We start from the raw sequence: 23,832 nt of genomic DNA on the forward strand, positions 1-23,832 counted from the left end.
CATTCTGCTTCTTTTTTTCAAAATTGTGAGTCAACTCAGTGTTATCATTCATTGCAAGCCAAGTGTAACAGAACTTAATTGAAAGTATTGCTATTTGGTCTCTAACACCATTTTTTTTAATGAAATGTGCATATGCCTGCATTAGTATCATATATTCTAAATAAGGAGATCTAACTGAAAGTACAGTAAAAGGCTTCTTCTAGTAGACTTTTTTAGAGCAGTTTTAGGTTCACAGGAAAATTGAGGGGAAGGTTCAGAGATTTCCCAAATGTCCCCTACCCAACACAAGCATCACCTCCTCCATTATCAACATTCTCCACCAGAGCAGTGCATTTGTTGCAACTGAAAAACCCATACTGACACCCAAAGTCCATGGTTTACATCAGGGTACACACTTGGTGGTATACATTCTATGGGTTTGAACAAATTTATGACAGGTATCCACCATTAAAGTATCATACAGACATTTTCACTGCCCTAAAAATCCTGTTTCACCTATTCATCCCTCCTTCCCCACTAACCCTTAGCCCTTTTTTAGTGTCTCCACAGTTTGATCTTTTTCAGAATGTCATATAATTTAATGTAAAAAACACGTTTATGACATGTATCAAATACCAAAGTGAGCTTTGACAAACTTTTTTTTTTTTTAGGTTTTTTTTTTTAAGATTTTATTTATTTATTTGACAGAGAGACAGTGAGAGAAGGAACACAAGCAGGGGAAGTGTGAGAGGGAGAAGCAGGCTCCCTGCCGAGCAGGGACCCCAATGCGGGGCTTGATCCCAGGACCCTGGGATCATGACCGAGCCGAAGGCAGACGCTTAACCACTGAGCCACTCAGGTACCCCGAGTTTTGGCAAACTTCAGTGTTCTTGATCAAAAACTGTAATTGAATAATTAATTGAATAGGCGCCTGGGTGGCTCATTCGGTTAAGCATCTGACTCTTGATTTCAGCTCAGGTTATGATCTCAGGGCTGTGAAATCAAGCCTGTGTGGGGCTCCATGGCCAACGGCAAGTCTGCTTGAGATTCTATCTTTCCCTCTCCCTTTCCCTTCCCCATTTCACACTCTCTCACTCGCTCTCTTAAATAAACAGATCTTAAAAAAAAAAAAGTCGAAAAAGACTATAATCTACAATTATTCTCTTTCTACTTAAGATTACTTAAAATCAATTATGCAGGGGCGCCTGGGTGGCTCAGTCGCTAAGCGTCTGCCTTCGGCTCAGGTCATAATCCCAGGGTCCTGGGATCGAGCCCCACATCAGGCTCCCTGCTCCTCAGGAAGCCTTCTTCTCCCTTTCCCACTCCCCCTGCTTGTGTTCCTTCCCTCACTGTGTCTCTCTCTGTCAAATAAATAAATAAAATCTTTTAAAAAAAAATCAATTATGCAAAGCTTTCCTTTTAAAACAGAAATTCTATAGAAAACTTAACTGAGCCACCCAGGCGCCCCAACTTTTTTTTTTAAGACTTATTTATTTATTTGAGAGAGAACAAGCATGCGAGCTAGGGGGAGGGCAGAGGGAGAAAGTCTTCAAGCAGACTCCCCATTGATGTGGAGCCCAATGCAGGGCTCGATCCCACAACCCATGAGATCATGACCTGAGCTGAAACCAAGAGCTGGATGCTTAACCAACTGAGCCACCCAGGCACCCCTAAAATCTTGACTTTTTAATATAAAATGGTCTCTTAGAGGAAGTTAAAATAAAAACCAAAACAAGGGACTACTCCTGGGTAGTAATTACCTAAAATCACTTAGTTGAGAAAGACTCTGAAATCTCATCTATGTTCAGAAGTAAAGAGCTCCAAGACTGGTTAGTTTTGTCTGTCACAAACAAGAAGGAGGGTTTAGTGGTGGCAATAATTACTTGCTATGCCACATCTACATGCTGCTTGCGTACACTTTAAGGAATACTACATGTTATAATAAATAGTACATAAGAGCAAAAAAATCTATGAATTTTAGAATTCAGAAAATATGTTTCTAAAAGCACAATAACGGATGCCTGGGTGGCTCAGTGGGGTAAGCGTCTGCCTTCGGCTCAGGTCATGATCCCAGGTTCCTGGGATGGAGTCCCACATCAAACTCCCTGCTCACTAGGGAGTTTGCTTCTCCCTCTCCCCATGCTCATGCTCACACGCACTCTCTCTCTTGCTGGCTCAAAAAAATAAAATCTTTAAATAAATAATAAAATAAAGGCATAATAAAGTCAACTGATTTGTAATATCCATAGTTTGCCTAAACACTGTAATACTTTAATTAATGTCCAAGTTATCAGAAGATCTGCCTAAATCAGATAAAATGTGAGAAGTCTTGAGGAAAAAAAAAAAATTATAATAATTATAAAACCTAACAGTTACATAGTGTTTAACATATGCCAGGCACTGTTCTAAACTTTTTACGTATACTAACAACTCTAATCCTTACAACAACCCTAGAAGTAGGTACTATTATTCTCATTTTTTAGATAAGGAAACTCAGGCACAAAATGTTTCAGTACTATGGCCAAATTCACACAGCCCATAAATCTGAAGCAGTCTGGTTTCCACTGTGTATCCTGAGCGACAGAGATATAATGCCATATATAGAATTTCACATGGCTTTAGATTCCATAACTTTTCACAATCACTCAAAGAGGAAAAAAAAACTGCCCTAGGCATTCAGTTTCCATCATGAGACTATAGAGTAAATAGAAGGGAGAAATCTGAATATGAACTTCTGACCAGCAATAACCACTGCCAATTGTTCAACTGAAAGTTTAAATTCGGTGTGTTAAAGACAGTTTAGGAATATCAACGTCAAATGCATAAAAGTATGTGTTTTACAAAGGCAGTTAAGACTGCTACACCAGTAAAAGTGGTATTACCCTTAGGCAACTTTCTTTTTAAATCCTTTGGACCCTGACTCTTAAAACTAATATTTTTCTCCCTGCTTTAGTTATACTAGGAAGCTCATATGGCCCTTCTCTAAGAACCTTATGGAATATACTTTTTGTATCTGAATCTAACTCCAGCTTTTCCTTTGGCCTAATTTATGCATCTAATCACTTTTAATCCTGTTATATAGATGTATCTCAAACATGGTGAACAAGACAGGATTTACAGGGACACCTGGGTGTATCAGTCAGTTAAGTATCTGCCTTCCACTAAGGTTATGATCCCAGGATCCTGGGATCGGGCCCCATGTGGGGCTCCCTGCTCAGCAGGGGAGTCTGCTGTTCCCTCTCCCTCTGCCCCTGCTCATGGGCTCTCTCTCTCACTCTCTCTCTCTCAAATAAATAAAATTATTTAAAAAAAAAAGATTGAGGATTTATAAATAAATCTGATACACACACACACACACAAACCTAAAGACCACAAAAAATGTGACACAAAAGAAAAAACATATTATCTGTTAATTAGGGTCCTTCAATACATTCTAAACTGTACACTCACATAAGGGAAAAGACTATCTGGTTAAAAACTGGGGTTTAAGTAGATAGATTTCTATGCCAAAATATTTTTAAATATTATTTGAAACCAGTTTAAAATAGGTAAATACTAGGCCATTCCATTCTCACCCAGTGTTAATGAAGCAACTCTTAAAATATGGTCCAGGCTCTCCAATAAATAAATAAAATTTTTAAAAAAAGAAAAGAAAAAAGAAGGGGGACCTGGGTCCTGGGTGGCTCAGTCCGTTAAGCAACTGCCTTCGGCTCAGGTCATGATCCCGGGGTCCTGGGATGGACCCCTGCATCAGGCTCCCTGCTCAGTGGGAAGTCTGCTTCTCTCTTCCTAGCCCTCTGCCCCTCCCCCTGCTCATGCTCGCACTCACACTCACGTGCTCTCTCTCTCTCTCAAGTAAATAAATAAAATCTAAAAAAATATATATGATCCAGGATCCCTAGAGACTCAAACCCTTTCAGGTTTATGAAGTTAAAAACTACTCTCATAAGATGGTATATTTCCCTTTTTCACTCTCATTCTCTCATGAGTACACGGTGTAGTTTTCAAGAAGCTACATGAAGTGGTGTGATAACGTTATCACCCAGAGAGCTAACAATGTGTGCCTGATATTCTTGTATTCAAAAAGAGTTGTTTTAATTTCTGACATGGTAAATATTGATAGCTATAACTCACAAAAACTCTTTAGGTCCTCAATAACCTTTAAGAGTTCTAAAGGGGTCCTGAGAACAAAATGTTTGAGAACTTCTGGTTTAAACTATGAATGAATTTGCAGTTTTCAAATCAAGCTCATTCGCTAGTTTTTAAGAGCAGAAAAAGAACTGTAAAAGACAGTAATTTTGGAAAAATGATCTAGCATATGCAAGAAATTACTCTTACAGAAAACATACTGAATTAAATAAAGTTTAAAAAGTAACATAATACAGTGAATTAAATAAAAAGTTTAAAAAGTAACAGTGTTAACAGCATTAAAAAAGAGGGGTGCCTGGGTGCTCAGTCGTTAAGCGTCTGCCTTTGGCTCAGGTCATGATCCCAGGTCCTGGGATCAAGGCCCGCATCGGGCTCCCTGCTCAGCCAGGAGCCTGCTTCTTCCTCTTCCTCTGCCTACTGTGCCCCTGCTTGTGAGCTCTCTCTGTCAAATAAATAAAATCTTTAAAAAAAAAAGAATCTTAGTAAGCAAAAACTCTGAAAATATGAGCAACTGAATTACAAAAGTTAGTGATAAGAAATGTATAATGCTTTGGGGCCCCTGGGTGGCTCAGTCGGTTAAGCCTCTGCCTTCAGCTCAGGTCATGATCCCAGGGTCCTGAGACTGAGACCCGCATCGGGCTCCCTGCTCGGCGGGAAGCCTGCTTCTCCCACTCCCTCTCTCCCTGCTTATGTTCCTGCTCTCGCTCTCTCTGTCAAATAAATAAATAAAATCTTTTAAAAAAAAAAATGTAAAATGCTGTAATCCAAGCACTACTTTAAAAAAATTAAGGGGTCCACTTCACACCAGTCAGAATGGCTAAAATTAACAAGTCAGGAAACAACAAATGTTGGCGAGGATGCGGAGAAAGGGGAACTCTCTTACACTGCTGGTGGGAATCAAATTGGTGCAGCCACTCTGGAAAACAGTATGGAGGTTTCTCAAAAAGGTAAAAATAGAGCTACCCTACATCCTAGCAATTGCACTACTTGGTATTTATCCCAAAGATACGAATGTAGAGATCCGAAGGGATCTCTGCACTCCAATGTTTATAGTGGCAATGTCCACAATAGCCAAACTATGGAAAGAGCCAAGATGTCCATCGACAGATGAATGGATAAAGAAGATGTGGTGTATATATATATATACACACACACATATATATACACACACACACAATAGAATATTACTCAGCCATCAAAAATAAATAAATAAATAAATAAAGGGCGCCTGGGCGACTCAGTGGGTTGAGCAACTGCCTTTGGCTCAGGTCATGATCTCAGGGTCCTGGGATCGAGCCCCGCATCAGGCTCCTTGCTCAGTGGGGAGCCTGCTTCTCCCTCTGCCTCTCCCCCTGCTTGTGTTCTCTCTCTGTCAAATAAATAAATTAAAAATCTTAAAAAAAAAAATGAAATCTTGCCATTTCTAACAACGTGGATGGAACTAAAGGGTATTATGATAAGCAAAAAAAGCCAATCAGAGAAAGACAATTATCATATGATCTCATTCATATGTGGAATTTAAGAAACAAAACAGAGGAGCATAGGGGAAGGGAGGGAAAAATAAAACAAGACGAAATCAGAGAGGGAGACAAACCATAAGAGACAACTTAATAACAGGAAACAAACTGAGGGTTGCTGGAGGGGAGGCGGGTAGGGGATGGGGTCACTGGGTGATGGGCATTAGGAGGGCATATGATGTAATGAGTACTGGGTGTTATATACAACTGATGCATCACTGACCTCTACCTCTGAAACTAATAATACACTATATGTTAATTAATTGAATTTAAATTTTAAAAAATAAAATAAAGTAAAATAAATAAATAAAGTGAAGCCTTGATACTCTGCAGCAGACTAATCCAAAACCACATCTCACAGTCCTTTTTTTTGCAGAGTCAACAATGAGACGGCAGACAGAAAGGATTTTTTTCTTCAGCAAAAACAAAACAGAACCCTAACTAAAGAAAGTTTCTAAGGTAACCAAATAGTTGCTCAAAGAAAGAAAAGGCAGTTTTAAAAAATAATTTCCTTAGCGCACTTAATACTTATTTTTCAAAAAGAAAAATTATTAAAAAAAGAAATGTACCTGAAAATAGCAGGGTTGCAGACATGCTTTGGATCCAATGCTTCTCCCTGTATAAATTCATAGCACAGTCCATTATTGAAGGTACAGTAGAGTTGCGGTGCACAGCCATGAGCCTGCAACACTCGGAAACTCTTCACTTCCTCATCTCGATCAACTAACAACTCAGTCTTATTGCCATAAATTCGCACCAGGACTACATCCTCCATTGTATTACTCACATAACAGCCAATAAGTTTATTTGTGATTCCATCTGTGAAAAGCTGCCAAAAAAAAAAAAAAAAAAGGAAAGAAAAAATGAGGGAAAAAAGCGATTACATACATTTAACGAATGAAATAGCAGACAGCTTAAAATAATTAAATACTAATTAAAAGAAAATATCTACTTTTTAACATAAAAAAACTTTTAAATACAATTTTGCCTAACATGTCTATAATTTTAATTCCAGACTTAAACAAAAAGGAATGCTATAATTCCTATAACATTATGTCTTTCTTGATCCAGAAGTGTTAATTATTCAATCTCCAGTAATTCCACACAATGTTTAATACCTATTATATCTCAAAGTATGCTTGTCCTGCAATCATTGCAAATGTGTGTGTATACACACACACAATCTCTCCTATGTCTAATAAACTGTCTCTGAAGACAGAAACACTGCCCTCCTCCAGCAATGACATATAACATATAAAAGGTCTTTAATAATGTTCCCAAGTGTAATATACAAATATAAGGCTACCATAAGTTACACATTATGGTAAATATCCAACTTATAAAAATTAATTTTAAATGTTAATTTTAAAGGTTTCTTAACACAACATGCATTATAAATTGTTTAAAGCATTCAGGTTAGAATTCAAACTTGAATGCTATGGCTAAAAAAAGCACAACCTTAATTAGAGGAAGTGAGAGGTTAAGTAGAGATTTCTACAATATTTTCTAAAAGGGACTTTTGGGACTTTTCAAGAGCTTAAGTCAAGAATTTCAAGTTCTTTTTTATATCTGAGCACAAATGGTACATTTAAAAAGCAAACAGATGATTAGCAGTATTAGTTCAAATCCACTCAAAATTTGCAACTTTTGGGGCGCCTGAGTGGCTCAGTCGTTAAGCATCTGCCTTCAGCTCAGGTCATGGTCCCAGGGTCCTGGGATCAAGCCCCACATTGGGCTCTCTGCTCAGCGGGAAGCCTGCTTCTCCCTCTCCTACTCCCCCTGCTTGTGTTACCTCTCTCACTGTGTCTCTGTCAAATAAATAAACAAAATCTTAAAAAAAAAAAAAAGCACATGATAAAATTTAATACTCATGTATGATGAAAACATCTGCAAACTAAGAATAAAATGAAAACTTCCTTGGAGCCCCTAGCTGGCTCAGTCCATAGAGCGTGCGACTCTTGATCTCAGGGTTGTGAGTTCGAGCCCTACACTGGGTGTAAAGATCACTTGAAAATACATACATACGTAAATTTAAAAGCGGAACCTTCCTTAATCTGACAGAGTACCCAAAGAAAACCTATGGGGCACCTGGGTGGCTCAGTTAAGCGTCTGCCTTCGGCCCAGGTCATGATCCCAGGGTCCTGGGATCGAGCCCCGCATCAGGCTCCCTACTTGGTGGGAAGCCTGCTTCTCCCTCTCCAACTGCCTGCCGTTCCCCTGCTTGTGCTCTCTCTGTCAAACAATTAAAAACATTTAAAAAAACAAAGAAAACCTACACATAACATCATACCTCATAATAAACTATTGAAAGTGTTCTCCCTGAGATTGGGAACAAGATAAGGGTGCCCACTATCACCTATTTCAACATTGTGCTGGACGTCCTGGCCAGTGCAGGAAGGCAAAAATAAAAATTAAAATTAAAAATAATAATAATAATAAATAAAAGAATAGGAAAGGGAAAAACAAAACTATCATTATTTGCAGATAGAGAGAAAAGCAAAAAGCATACACATTAAACATTAGAATTAATGTTTGAAAAATTCAATATAGATCAATTGAATTTCTGTATACCAACAATCCATTTTTTTTAAGTGATACCTTTTATAATAATATCAAAAAAAATCAAATTCCTAGGGGGGAAAAAATCAAATGAAACATGCAAGATCACAACACTGAAAACTTCAAAAGTTTAAGAGAAGGGTTACCTGGCTGGCTCAGCCTGTAGGGCATGCAACTTTTTTTTTTTTTTTAAGATTTTATTTATTTATTTGTCAGAGAGAGAGAGACAGAGAGCACAAGCAGGGGGAGCAGCAGAGGGAGAGGGAGAAGCAGACTCCCCGCCGAGCAGGGAGCCCAATGCGGGACTTGATCCCAGGCCCCTGGGATCATAACCTGAGCCTAAGGCAGACACTTAACCAACTGAGCCACCCAGGCATCCCAGGGCATGCAACTCTTGATCTTGGGGCCATGAGTTCAAGCCCCCCCCATTGGGGGAAGAGTTTACTTTAAAAAAAAAGTTTGAGAGAAATAAAAGGACTAAATAAATGGGATATACCTTGTTTATGGATTTTAAGACAATATTATTATATGATTTTACTTCTCAAATATCTATAGATTCCACAAAGTATGAAACTCTCACCCAGTTTCTTCTGTAAAAATTGAAAAGCTAAGTCTGCAATTTATATGACAATTTAAAAAGTCAAGAACAGTCAAGGCAATTTTAAAGAACAAAGTCAGAATCCTATACCAAGAACTATAAAACTATATCACATACCAACACCCATAGCAATTCATCAGGTTCTACGCTTGATGATGTGTGCTTTTTTTTTTTTTTTAAAGATTTTATTTATTTATTTGAGAGAGAGAGAATGAGAGAGAGCACATGAGAGGGGGGAGGGTCAGAGGGAGAAGCAGACTCCCCGCTGAGCAGGGAGCCCGATGCGGGACTCGATCCAGGGACTCCAGGATCATGACCTGAGCCGAAGGCAGTCGCTTAACCAACTGAGCCACCCAGGCGCCCGATGATGTGTGCTTTTTATTATCACTTATCAACAAATAGATTTTTATTAAAAAGAGTTAATGTAATATTCAGATCAGGAAGAATGTACTTTCATGGAATCTTCTCATTACCTTCAACTCATGGTAATCTTAGAGAAAATTCCCCAAAGCTTTATGGTTTTTCAAACTGAAAAGAGGGGCGCCTGGGTGGCTCAGTTGGTTAAGCGACTGCCTTCGGCTCAGGTCATGATCCTGGAGTCCCTGGATCGAGTCCCGCATCGGGCTCCCTGCTTGGCAGAGAGCCTGCTTCTCCCTCTGACCCTCCCGACCCTCCCCCCTCTCATGTGCTCTTTCAGTCTCTCTCTCTCAAATAAATAAATAAAATCTTAAAAAAAAAAAACAAAAAACTGAAAAGAAATAAACAGGTCCTTCTAATTTCTACCTTAGTATTTTTTTTTTAATTTTTTTTAAAGATTTTATTTCTGAGAGAGAGAGCGCGCGCGCGCACATGCACATGAGTGGGGGGAGGGACAGAGGGAGAAGCAGACTCCCCACCAAGTGGGGAGCCTGATTTGGGACTCAATCCCAGAACCCTGGGATCATGACCTGAGTCAAAGGCAGACACTTAACCGAAAGAGCCACCCAGGCAGGCGCCTTCTACCTTAGTATTTTGAGGAGATACAGATATAAATAAAGATATAAAGATGGTCCCCAACTTACGATGGTCTGACTTACAATTTTCCAACTTTACAATGGTGTAAAAGCGATACACATTCAGTAGAAACCATACTTTGAGTATGAATTTAGGGCTGGCACTATGCAGTATGATCCTCTCTCTTGATGATAGGCAGCAACAGCTGCAGCTCTCAAGCAAACCATACCATCATGAGAGTAAACAACCGATACACTTAGAACCACTCTGTACCCATACAACCATTCTGTTTTTCACTTACAGTACAATATTCAATAAATTATGTAAAATATTCAACACTTTATTATAAAATACGCTTTGTGTTAGATGATTTTGCCCAACTGTAAGCAAGTATCAGTGGTCTTGGCATACTTAAGATAGGCTAGACTAAGCTAATGATGTGCAGTAGGTTATATGTGTAAAATGCATTTTCGATTTAGGATATTTTGACTTACAACAGATATTAGGATGTAACAACATCCTAAGTCAAAGGATACATATATATATATGAAATGAAATGAAATTTCTTAGCCTATTACATGCATTACATGCATACAGATATCACCACCAAAGAAGCAAAAAAAAAATCTTAGGTATTACAATAGTTTGTGGACCATCAAAACTCAACCGTACAAAATCCTATTCTTTGGTACATAATTTCTGTTAGGTAGAAATCAATAAAATTTTTAATTAATTTAAGCTTTCTGTTTAGAGAGTAATTATTAAAAGGGTTGAGAAACAACAGCCTAGAACATAGACATATCCAATAAATGTTTGCTTATGCATAGACTGATTGTAAAATACCCTGGAAATGATCAATTTGTAGAATGAGAACACTATGGCCTAGATAGTGTTCCCTTCCTTATCCAAAGTTACACAATGGCAGAACAGGTTAAAAAAGTGGTATCATGACTCTTAATCTGTTATCAGACCCACCCTCAAGTTCACTAGCATGATCCTAGACTCACTGTAATATTGCTAAAGCATTATTTGGGGAAAAAAATAAAGAAGGGGTTAGAGGATGATAAAACCCTGATGCTAGGTATATGCCAAATTACCTGGAGTATTAAACAGCAGGCATGTTGCCATCTGTTACAGGAGTTTGTAAAAATAAATGAAACTTAGCAATGACAGATCTAATCCCAGGAGTTTAGTCACTGAATCCACAATAAAATGCAAAATGAGAAACTGGCTAAATGTACAATTCCTGGCTATTGTTAGCATAGTACCTAGAACAGAAAGCTAAAGACACTTTTAGGGTGAACTGTGATGTTACACAGACCCAGATTCCAACTGACCCAATGCAATATCAAGCTGCTAACCTCAAAACCAACACAAAAGAGAAAAATCATGCTGAACAGTAGATTTACAGCTGCTTACCAAAATGATTCAGGTGGCAAGGAGAAAAAAAAATCAGGAAACTACTAAAACCAGGGGATATAGCGTAAAAGTTGTCTCATTTAGTGGCTCAAGCTAGCTCCCTAAAAAACCTGTATTAATATGGCCCATAAGAATGGTTAAGAAGCAGTCTATGGTTTGAAGACCATGACATGTTTGCATTAATGCAGGACCCACAGCTCACTACTGACAGTCCTTAATGGCAGTGACTAACCCAAACAAGAGTGCTAGCCTGGTACAATGAATGAAAGTGGCTAGAAAGTTTGTTTATCCTGAGGAGGGGAACTGTCCTGTCCTTTGCATGCAAAGTGAAGTAGCTGATATGCTATACATGCAGGCCACACTAGACTTGCTTTATAGTGACCAAGATAATTCAACCATTTAATATGTCCCAGCCCCAGGTCATGGTGAATACTGTGTGATAAAGATTACTCCTACTACATGAGTCCCCCCTGTAACTTTACTATTACCAACACAAGAAACTATTCAGAATATTGGATCAGATTTGCTGTCTCAAGCTCACCATCATGAGTCTTAGGAATAATACCAAGAAAATTAGAATGGTTCACTAGCAAGTGGAAAAGATAACGGAGATGGCAAATCTACTTGCCCCAATTGAATGGAAGTTTTTAGTGGTTATTGAAAAAGCAGATAAATAAAACAGATATTGATGAGGCTGAAGCAAAAGTTTTTAACATTATTATCAGAGATTTATCAGAGACCGACTGACAGGAACTGCCACCAGTCTCCCAGCACTGAAGGGCCCCTAACAAATCCACTCTATTTACTCTAGTTTGGGAGACCTTAAAAAAACAGAACATGAAGAGAATACAAAGATGATATTAAGAATGTGCCAGCAATGTGGGAATTAATCAAGACGAAAAATGACTGAAGGTAGGATCTTGACCCTCAGTAGCCAGGGACCCAAGACCAATGCAAATATGTGGGTAAAATGGCCTAGGGTTGGAGAGAAGAAACTTTTTTGAGATTCCTTGATATGGAAGCCCGATGCACTGAATCTAACACCTATGGCAGAGACTCTAAAAGGAGCAACAGGGCGCCTGGGTGGCTCAGTTGGTTAAGCGACCGCCTTCGGCTCAGGTCATGATCCCGGAGTCCCTGGATCGAGTCCCGCATCGGGCTCCCTGCTCGGCAGGGAGTCTGCTTCTCCCTCTGACCCTCCCCCCTCTCATGTGCTCTCTCTCTCATTCTCTCTCTCTCAAATAAATAAATAAATAATCTTTAAAAAAAAAAAATAAAATAAAAAAAATAAAAGGAGCAACAGTTAAAACTGGAGATATGGGGAGGCTACTGTTGATGGGAAAGTTTGGATGCAAATTAGAGTGCTGGAACAGATATTATATGAGGTGGTTTTGTCTCCTCGGCCAGAATGTACTACTGAACAGATTATGTTTTATAGGAACTGCCTCCCTTATGTACTATTGTAAAACAGAAGACACATAAATTTACCCTTCAGTGTGGACTTACTGACCATATCAATAAGGAACTTACAGAATTGCCCAAACCTGCCACAGATGCTATTTACAGCAATACAGAATACCTGGTGGGCAAAAAGAGTTTATAGCTTTAATGACACCTTAGAAGCTAAAGTGCCCCCCCCCCAAAACATTAATCCAATACCTTCTTTCAGTATGTGGCACTGTCCTGCAACTACAAACCCTGAGATGATAAAAATATTAAAATTTATTTAGCCACTATGAAATTTCTTTAGTCCTAAGGATGACTTAAGATACCAAGCAGGGAACCTGTTTTGACATGTATTTATGGTCTAGGATGATAATTACTGAATTTAAATGAATAAACTCTCTCTGGCCAATAAAATAGTAAAGACAAGCTTCAATTAAGATGATTACTAAACAAACTAAAAAGCCTAGAAAGGTGGAAATTAATACGTATCAGTTAACTATTTTGTAGAAGAAACCACTGGATTCCATCATCTTCCAAAATAACAAAATTAAAAGGAATATAATAAACAATACCATTTTCATGTATCCCACTGGCAGAAATGTTTAAATTTGGTATCAGGGATTGGACAGGTATAAGGAAAACGTACTCTCCAACACTGTGTTGAGGAGTATATATTAACACAACTTTCATGACAATTTAGCAATATTAAAGTGAGAAACAGCCTGATGTGTCAACTTGGATTGGCTATAATACCCAGTTACTCAATCAAACACTAATTTAGATGCAGCTGTGAAGTATTTTGTAGAAGCACTTAACATCTACAATCAGTTACATGGGTGGGTCTCATCCAATCTTTAAGGAATGTAAAAGTAAAACAAGTTTTAAGTGTCCCTGAAGAAATTCTGCCTTAAGACTACAGCATCGGGCGTCTGGGTGGTTCAGTCGATTAAGCATCTGACTCTTGGTTTTAGCTCAGGTCACAGTCTCATGGGTGGGGAGGTTGAGCCTCGCATTGGGACTCTACACTCAGCAGGGAGTCTGCTTGAAGATGCTCTCCATCTGCCCCTCCCCTAACTTGTACGCACACATGGGCACTCTCTCTCTCTCAAATAAATAAATCTTCAAACAACAACAACAAAAAAGACTACAGCATTGGGGCGCCTGAGTGGCTCAGTTGGTTAAGCGGCTGCCTTCGGCTCAGGTCATGATCCCAGGGTCCTGAGATCGAGTCCCATATTCTGAGGCTGAGCAGGGAGCCTGCTTCTCCCTCTCCCTCCATCTCCCGGCTTGTGCTCTCACTCTCTCTCTCTGTCAAATAAATAAATAAAATATTAAAAAAAAAAAGACTACAGCATCAACTCCAGCCTAAGTTTCTACTATTATCCTGCCCTACAATTCAGACTTAGCCTCGATAATTGGTATGAGCCAATTCTTTGAAATAAAGCCCAGACAGCATATATATGAAGTTCTGTTTCTCTGAACAACCCTAACTGGCACACAGTTTTTAACCTTTTAATTCCACTAATAAGGTTTAGGGGTGCCTGGAAGGTTCAGTCAGAGGAGCATGTGACTCTTTTTTTTTTTTTTAAAGATTTTTATTTTTTTATTCATGAGAGACAGAGAGAGAGAGAGGCAGAGGGAGAAGCAGGCTCCCAAGGAGCAGAGAGCCCAATGCGGGACTCGATCCCAGGACCCTGGGATCATGACCTGAGCCGAAGGCAGATGCTTAACCATCTGAGCCACCCAGGCGCCCGGAGCATGTGACTCTTGATCTCAGGACTGTGAGTTCAAGCCCCACATCAGGTGTAGAGATTACTTAAATAAATTTAAAAAAAAAATTTACTCTGAGAACATATTTAGAAAAGTTATCCAAAATATACATATAAAAGCAGTTCACGCAATACTGTTTTTAATATGCAAAAAATAAAAATAAAATAAATAAAAATAAAAACAATGTTGCTTAAAAAATATGGGCGGGGCACCCAGCTCAGGCAGTTGAGCCTCCAACTCTTGGTTTCCACTCAGGTCATGATCTCAGGGTTGTGAGGTCGAGCCCCACATCAGGCTCCATGCCCAGCAGGGAGTCTGCTTGAGATTCTCCCTCTCCCTCTGCCCTCCCCCACTTGTGCAAGCATGCATATGCTGCACACGCACGCTCGCTCTCTCTCTCAAATAAATAAATGCTAAAAAAATATGTGGGTAGGGGTGCCTGGGTGGCTCAGTCGGTTAAGCATCTGCCTTCAGCTCAGGTCATGCTCTCAGGGTCCTGGGATGGAGCCCCACGTGGGGCTTCCTACTCAGTGGGGAGTCTGCTTCTCCCTCTCCCTCTGCCCCTCCTCCCCACTCATGCTCTCTCTCTCTCTCTCTTCAAATAAATAAAATCTTAAAAAAAAAAATATGGGGCAGACTACATATACTTATGACACAGAAGGATGTCTAAGATCTATTATTTTAAAATTCAACATACAGAATGCATTGTTGTGTATACAAAAGGAATATATTTATATTTACTGATATTTATTTTTTTAAGATTTTATTTATTTGACAGAGAGAGAGAGCACAGCAGGGGGAGTGGCAGGCAGAGGCAGAGGGAGAAGTAAGCTCCCCAAAGAGCAGGGGGAACCCAATGTGGGACTCGATCCCAGGACCCCAGGATCATAACCTGAGCTGAAGGCAGTCGCTTAACCAACTGAGCCACCCAGGCACCCTATTTACTGATATTTATTAACAAAGGTAGATACGTGCCCTAACAAATCCATAATCTGCTAATTTTTTAGAAGTTCAACAACTGGGGCGCCTGGGTGGCTCAGTTGGTTAAGCGACTGCTTTCGGCTCAGGTCATGATCCTGGAGTCCCTGGATCGAGTCCCGCATCGGGCTCCCTGCTCGGCAGGGAGCCTGCTTCTCCCTCTGACCCCCCCCCATGTGCTCTCTCTCTCTCATTCTCTCTGTCTCAGATAAATAAATAAAATCTTTAAAAAAAAAAAAAGAAGTTCAAAAACTGCTCACCTAATTACTGTGGGGAGAATTAATGACTTGGAAGTTGAGGGAGTTAAACTTTTTACTTTTCATCTTACAGCCTTGTATCTGTTTTAAGTATTTTATTAAGAGCATATGTTATTTATGTTTTTTAAACAAAGTCAACAGGTTTAGATAGGATATGAGCCTTTCTAATTTTCTACTTTATACTCTTCAGAATTTTTTAAACTTCATTTTAATAATTAACTCATATGATGTTTAACATGACCAAATACTATGTTTACAGCTATCAAACATTAAAGTCAATAACATACCAACATGGGAAAGTGAAAGAAAGGCAGCATGAAAAAAAGGAATACAAAATTGTACATATGGTATGATATGTATGAAAGAAGTAGAATAAAAGATAGTTGATTTTTTAAATAAAATATGGATAGTGAATGGTTTTTCTTCCTAGTCAAAGTTTCAATATCGATATATCTTTTTAGTAAAACTAAATTTCATGTTCATGTCCCTTGTAAAAGGAAATTCATACACTTAATATATTATTTTCTCATAATACTGACTTGCAAAAAAATGACTAATTCAAAATAGTCTGTTTAAAAAAAAAAAAAAAAAACCGCTATTGTGACAACCACTAGAGGGAGGGAGAGATTAGGACCAGGAAGGAAAAACGGTGATATTCTGGGTTGCTGATATTTTCTTTCCCAGGATTTGGGTTACACAGTATTTGTTCTACAAAAAAATTTATGTTTCATGCATTTTCCTGTTTCTTTGTTGTATCTCACGATTTTTAAAAGGGTGATAAAAATGTATTTATGGCCCATCTGTTATATCAAAGAGCAACTCCTGAGAAGACAAAATCATGAGAAATAACCTGATTCCTTAAATATAGGTCTACCATTACTTCCCCATCTTTGTCACTCACAGAAAAAAAAAAAAAAAAACCCTTAAACTTCCCTTTTCCCTCACCTGCAAGCCATTAACTCCTGCATATTTATTTTCTGAAATGTCAAATCCGTGCTTTATTTTCATCTCCCAGGCCACTGTCCTAATTTGGGTGACAGCACCTCTTGTGTGAACTAACATTAACAGTCTCTCCTAGGTTAAGTCTTTCTCAAACATTTTTTATGTGATACTCAGACAAAAATATACATTTATCATCTAATTTAGTACATACTTTCATATGAAACTAAAACAAGCTTCACCAAGCAGTCCTTACCTCATTATCTGCAAGCCTCTCTGATCTATCCTATCACTTTTAACTCATCTTTTTAAACTGTAGTGGTTTCAACCCAGTACACTGATTTAACATCCAATTAGTGTGGGGTAACCACCAGTTTCAAAACCAATGTCCTGGGGCGCCTGGGTGGCTCAGTCGTGAGGCGTCTGCCTTCGGCTCAGGTCATGATTCCGGGGTCCTGGGATCGAGTCCCGCATTGGGCTCCCTGCTCCTTGGGAGCCTGCTTCTCCCTCTCCCACTCCCCCTGCTTGTGTTCCCCTCTCTCGCTGTGTCTTTCTCTGTCAAATAAATAAAATCTTTAAAAAAAAAAAAAAACCAATGTCCTAAGCCATCACTTATTCCCCAATTCAAAACATCTCATTCAACTACTGCTGTCTTCAATACAGCCTGCCACTGCTCTAAATAATACACAATATAACTCACCTGCTTAAAAATATTAACTGGCTTCCCATTATATCCTAGATAATAAAGTACCACCTCCTGCACAAAACCTTCACATCTAACAACTCCCTTTCTCAAAACTCAGTCCCACTTCTCTTCTGTTCACACTCCATTCTGCCCAAAATACTCATGGTCTAGCTGTGTTTCTTTTCCCTCATAGCATAGCTTTGTGAAAGTAGCTTTCATGCCCAGAAATGCTTCCCCATTCCATCTGACCATATCTTTCCTTCAAAGCTCAGTTCAGGTATCCCCTCCTCAATGAAGCCTCCCCTCCTATATTTTCCCATGCCTACCTTCTGTTATAGTTAATCGTACAAAAGAATGCTGCTTAAAATTAGCATCATGCCTGCTATAAAAAATATATACCAGGGGGCAGCGGGGTGGCTCAGTCGGTTAAGTATCAGGCTCTTGATTTTGGCGCAGGTCATGGTCTCAGGGTGTGACGTTGAGCCCTGCACTGGGCTCCTTGCTCATCGGGAGTCGGCTTCTCTCTCTCTCTCTCTCTCTCCTCTGCCCCCTCCTCACCTGCCCACGCTCTTGCTCTCCCTCTCTAAAATAAATAAATAAATCTTTTAAAATATATATATATATATATACACACACACACACACATATATATGTCAGAATTACTGAATTTTAGGAAATTACAATTGTTTCAGATCAATTATTCCACTTACAAATGGGGGGGGTTGCTGAGGGAGATGGAAGGGGAAGAGTTGGAGGCACATAGTATTAAAATATACTATGCATAACTTTTATGTATTTCATTTCTCAGGATATTCTACTATTAGTAGTAAAGTAGTAAAAATTGGTGCTGGTAGTAAAATTACTACTAGTAGTAAAGCAATATGAGAGTAATATTAGAGTAGTAAAATTCTATTTTCTGCTAGTCTTCTATTTTCCAAAGTAGATACTAATCTCATTTCACAGAGATTTAAAACTTGCCAAAGATTACAAATAGCTGGTATCAGGATTCAAAAGCCATCCTCTTTCCACCACATTATGCTGAGGCCCCAAAGAGAGGTCAAGTTGTTTGTTTAGTCCAAGTCACACAGCCATCAATATCTGAAAATGAACTAGCATATGAGGCTTCTGACTTCTTAGTCACATCTTTTTTTTGAAGATTTTATTTATTTAACAGAGAGAGAGATAGCAAGAGCAGGAACACAAGCAAGCGGAGTGGGAGAGGGAGAAGCAGGCTTCCCACAGAGCAGGGAGCCCGATGTTGGGCTTGATCCCAGGACTCTGGGATCATGACCTGAGCCGAAGGCAGACGGTTAACAACTGAGCCACCTTTTAGTCACATCTTAATAAAAGACATGGGAGCTTATTACATCTTTGGGGAGCCTAGCTGTTGGTAGAGTGTCAACTCTTGCTGTCAAAGTCATGAGTTCAAGCCCCACGTTGGGTATAGAGACTACTTAAAAATATATATTTATATATATGTATATATATACATCTTTGATAGGAGCTTATCAAACATCATACATCTCTCTTAGCTATATTCAACAAAGTCTCAGGTCCTACCACCCACCAAATACTTTATTATTATAAAACACTGAAATCAAAAAGAGGAGGAATAAGAAATGGAAAACTGGACCTAACTGCTGATATTAAAAGTTATGTTGAATAAAAAAGTATGACCTCTTAGATTTATCTACAGGATTCAAGATTCCTATAAATATCATGTCCTTCTGGCACACTTAATACATTACTTAAATCTACCTAAGACTTTTCAGAGACTTCTATCACTTAAAGAACAAACTCTGTTTTTTTTTTAAGATTTATTTATTGATTTGAGAGACTGTGGCACAAGCCGGTGGGGGGGGGGGGGGGCCTGGAAGGGGGGGGGGAGAAAAAAAATTTTAAGCAAACTCCACACCAAGTGTAGCCTGGAGCCGGAAATCATGACCCAAGCTGAAATTAAGAGTCAGATGCTCAACCTACTGAGCCACCCAGGCACCCCCAAACTCATCTTTTTAAACAGGAAAAAAAAAAAAAAACCCACCTGAAACTAAGGTAACAAATTTGTGTCAACTATACTTTTAAAAAAAGGGGGGATTATTAAGTTAGAACACTAAAGGAGACATAGTTTAATAGAACTATATATATTTTGGTTTTGATTCTTCATTTAAAATATTATTAAAGGTGGGACGCCTGGGTAGCTCAGTAGGTTAAGCATCTGCCTTCGGCTCAGGTCATGATCCCGGGGTCCTGCGATCAAGTCCCGCATCAGGTTCCCTGCTCGGCCGGTAGCCTGCTTCTCCTTCTACCTCCCTCTGCTACTCCCTCTGCTTGTGCGCTCTGACAAATAAATAAAATCTTAAAAAATAAAAATAAAACAATAGGAGCGCCTGGGTGGCTGAGTCATTAAGCGTCTGCCTCCGGCTCGGGTCATGATCCCGGGGTCCTGGGATCAAGCCCCACATCGGGCTCCCTGCTCTGCGGGAAGTCTACTTCTCCCTCTCCCACTCCCCCTGCTTGTGTTCCCTCTCACTGTGTTCTCTCTGTCAAATAAATAAAATCGTTAAAAAATAAAATAAAATAAAATATTATTAAAGGGGCGCCTGGGTGGCTCAGTTGGTTGAACCTCTGCCTTCGGCTCTGGTCATGATCTCAGGGTCCTGGGATCAAGCCCCGCACTGGGCTCCCTGCTCCTCGGGGAGCCTACTTCTCCCTCTCCCCCTGCTTGTGTGTGTGTGTGCTCGCTCTCTGTCAAATAAATAAATGAAATCTTTTTTAAAAAAATAAATATTATCAAATATGAAATATCAAAGATCAATATTAAAATAAGAGGGATTATAGGTTTTTTAATAGGATATTTTAATGACTATCTCCAACATAGCTACGTAAAGAGAAGGAAGGGGATATGAAAACTGCTATGTAGCTACACAACCAAACACAAATACTGGTTTCCAAGATAGTATATGTATGCTTAAAAAATAAATATCAAAACTATGCATCCAAAAACATGACAAACTTGTAGTACAGCAGAAAGAAAACCAGTATGCTTTTTAAATGTTCTTCTGTAGTCTTTGCACATGAATATGAATTTTCATTCCAAAAACACTATGTTGTGATTGTTTTATCTTCCCTATTAGACTGGGAATTTCAATAAAATATTATGAAATAAAAAGCACTGTGACTGGTACAGTAGTTGTTTCTGATCTACTCTGCCTACTCTAAGTAGGGTACACTCCAAAAAGCTTACCAGCCCTTTTATACTTTATTTTTTCAATCTTGTGTGAATAGGAAAACCAAAAAATTGACTTGTTAAAATCCCATGTAAAAAGAGATATAGCATTCCATGTGTCTATAAGTTTTGAGTAAAGGCTGGGCCCTGTATCATTTTGACTGCATCAAAGTCTTTTTTGCTTGCTTCTGGATTTACCAGTATGTTCCAAATAGTTCAGCTCAGACGTAGTAGCCAGATAAGTATTACTGGACTAAGCTTCTAAGGTATATTAGAAGCATATTTTAATTACATAAAAATTTTAGAAAAAAATTTCTTTGAAAAAAATGGGCTACATACCAGTATTAATCTGTTGAATATATGATACATACTTCCCCTTCTGAAGTGCTAAGTATGACTGTTTTCTTTATACTTCAAAGGAAATAAAAGCAAATCTCAAAAGAAATATTCCCATTGAGATTTACTAAAGAAACCATGAAGCATCATAAAGAAGAGTTTGGAATGACAGAATATGGGAGTCAGATTTTCTCAAGGTGAGAAACCACCAATGAATGACCACCAATTCAGAGTAACAGCTGTCTCAGCTTCTGGATCAAAAGCATTGTTTGCACAGGGAAGGATTATATTTCTAACTCATAATCATCCTTACAGCAAAATAAGTGGTAGTATTTACCTTCGCTGACAAATAAGTAATTAGTTTGGATTAGGAGTCCAAAGGCCTTAAAGTCAAAAGTTGCTGCATAGGAGGGGAAGAATGAAGGGGGGCAAATCGGAGGGGGAGACGAACCATGAGAGACTATGGATTCTGAGAAACAAACTGAGGGTTCTAGAGGGGAGGGGGGTGGGGGGATGGGTTAGCCTGGTGATGGGTATTAAAGAGGGCACGTATTGAATGGAGCACTGGGTGTTATACACAAACAATGAATCATGAAACACTGCATCAAAAACTAATGATGTAATGTATGGTGATTAACATAACATAATAATAAAAAAAAGCTGCTGCATAGATAAAAGGTAAGACTCAATCCCAAGTACTTTCTGACAATCAAAAAGTTTGATGTAACCACATTTGTCCCTTTTTTTACCTACACCTTGGCTTTATTTCACTGAGTTTCACCTTAAAAAAAAAAGTATCTACCTAATACAGTTATTTGTAGAATGAAATGATAAAATATATACATCATATATATACTCACAACCTGGCACATTGGTACCTAAGCATAGCTATTATTACTGTTCTACAGACAAATACATCATCAGTGGAAACACCAGTTTTCAAAGCTTCAAATTTTAAAGTCTCTACTTAAAAAGTAGCATAGTCTGCCAATACCAAAGTTTCCCAGGAAGCAGCACTGCCTTTAATTAATACCTGTTTAGTTTATAATTGACTACCAGAATATAAATCATTTTAATAAATATAAAACTCTTCTGTAATAAGAGATAATGAATAATAAACTAAAGAAGTTCACAGTTTCAATTTGGAAGTTTTGATTTTGGAAGTTTCAATTAATTTAACTTTCTTAGCATACTAATTTTTTTAAATTACACATGAAAATCATTCTGGATTGACTATGTCCTGTTTAGTTAGCTAACACTCCCTTAAAATTCCAAAATTTTTGTCTAACAATTTTCTATCCCAAAACATATGGCTCCTTTCAATATGCTCAAAACTCTTCTAGGCAGCAAGAACTGAAACTAACACTTCCGAAAGCTCAAGTGTCAGGAACTATTCTGAGCCCTAGAGCACCATTCATGTTTTATTCATCTTTGTATAGGTGACTACTTTAGAATCTGAGATACTGTTAAGTCAATAACACTGCTGAATAAATTAGTCAACAAAATAAAGCAGATAATTTAGCTACTTCTTACATTATTGCTCAGATTTGAAACAAACCCCAAATATCTCAGCCTTCAAAATTATTAACTATTTTGTGTATGCAAGGAAAATGGAGGTTCACTGTCGTATATCCTGAACCTCTAAAAGTTAAAATACTCAAAATAAATGTCATACTAAATCATAACTTATTAGAAATAAGTTTTTAGAAAACACCTAGATCCCTAAGGATTTTTTTCTCCCAATTTTTGTTCTATGAATACAATGGCACACTGATCGATCTAACATCAAATACGGTTAATTTTACTAATACGACTAAAAAAATTCAGAAATATCGATTCAAATAAAATATGTGTAGTGCTACCTAAGAAACCAATCGAGTAATGCATGACCATGGTTATTACTTTGAAATCGAGTACTCGCCAATCCGAGGATTTGAGAAGATAAAACGCAGGGTGAGACATCAATGGGAGTAAACCGCCGGGGAGGGGGAGGGGCGGGAAGGGAAAGGAAAAGATCAGAAGGATTAATTACCGCATCATCTGTGGAAGGAAAGAAGGTACCTAGGGACGACTGAAGAGGACCCCTTGCAAGGGGAATGGAAAAGGTTCCTTTTGCAGTTAGAAGGGACTGGGGAGTGGGAGGAGGGGCAACTATCAACAGGAATTTTCCGGGTGTGAATGGGTGCGTCACTTACGTAGCTGCTTCCAGAAAGAAAATTTGCCCTAAGGACAACCTCAATAAGCAATTATGAAGAAAGGGGGAGTGACCTTCGTAGGTTTGATGGAGGAAACACACGGTCACTTCCCAAAGGACTGAGGAACAAGACGTTCCCGTTGGTTCTCCCCGATCATCAGGGAACTGAAGAGATTGGAAGAAACACCCCCCCCCCCCCCGCCTTAAGGCCCAGTCTGAGCTGTGAGAGACCCCGTGCTGAGATGTGGGCGTTACCTGCAGGGTCACCTCCTGAGGGTCCCAGTGCGGCCGCAGGTGTTGCAGGAGGCTGAGGGCCCCCTCCCGGCAGCGCTGCTCCTCCTGATCCTGAACCGTGACGTCCAACTTGGGCACCTCCGGGGAGCCGTGCGGAACGTGGATGTAATTGGCCATGGCCCAGGCGACGGCAGAGACTACCACCACGACGACGGCGACGGCGACCACGAGAACGGCGGGCGCCGACAGGCTGGTGGATCCTTCCGTCCCGGGGCGCCCTCGCAGGAGGGCTAGGGGCGCTCAAACTGACGGGCGAGCGGTAGGAGAATGGCTGGACGCGGCACTTTAGCCGACCCGGGTCTGGACAGCAGCTGAACTGAGCAGAGGATGTTCACGGGAAAAATTCCGCTCGTCTGCGCTCCACCGCCAGCGACCGCGGAGCATGCCGGGACTGGCCTGACGCTGGCGTCATGCGCAGGGCGGGGCCTCCGTCTGCGTCAGAGGCTGAAGACGACTTTCTAACCTCAAGCTCAATGGGCCCGTTGCTGTGAGC

The 23,832-nt window shown here is 39.4% G+C and overlaps 1 protein-coding gene across 1 annotated transcript in view; it reads right to left on the reverse strand.

Annotated features, from left to right (window-relative positions):
* Nucleotides 1-23,471, reverse strand: part of ETNK1 (ethanolamine kinase 1) — a 57,310-nt gene extending 33,839 nt beyond the window's left edge. Inside the window, exons 1-2 of the mRNA XM_021690487.2 lie at nucleotides 23,301-23,471; nucleotides 6,215-6,474 (exon numbers count right to left, since the gene is read on the reverse strand). Coding sequence (XP_021546162.2) covers nucleotides 6,215-6,474; nucleotides 23,301-23,456 — 416 coding nt within the window. The 5' untranslated portion in view covers nucleotides 23,457-23,471. The remainder of the gene's footprint in view (nucleotides 1-6,214; nucleotides 6,475-23,300) is intronic.
* Between the last annotated feature and the right edge of the window lie 361 nt (nucleotides 23,472-23,832).

The sequence above is a fragment of the Neomonachus schauinslandi genome, chromosome 5, assembly GCF_002201575.2.
Source record: "Neomonachus schauinslandi chromosome 5, ASM220157v2, whole genome shotgun sequence".
Lineage (NCBI taxonomy): Eukaryota > Metazoa > Chordata > Mammalia > Carnivora > Phocidae > Neomonachus > Neomonachus schauinslandi.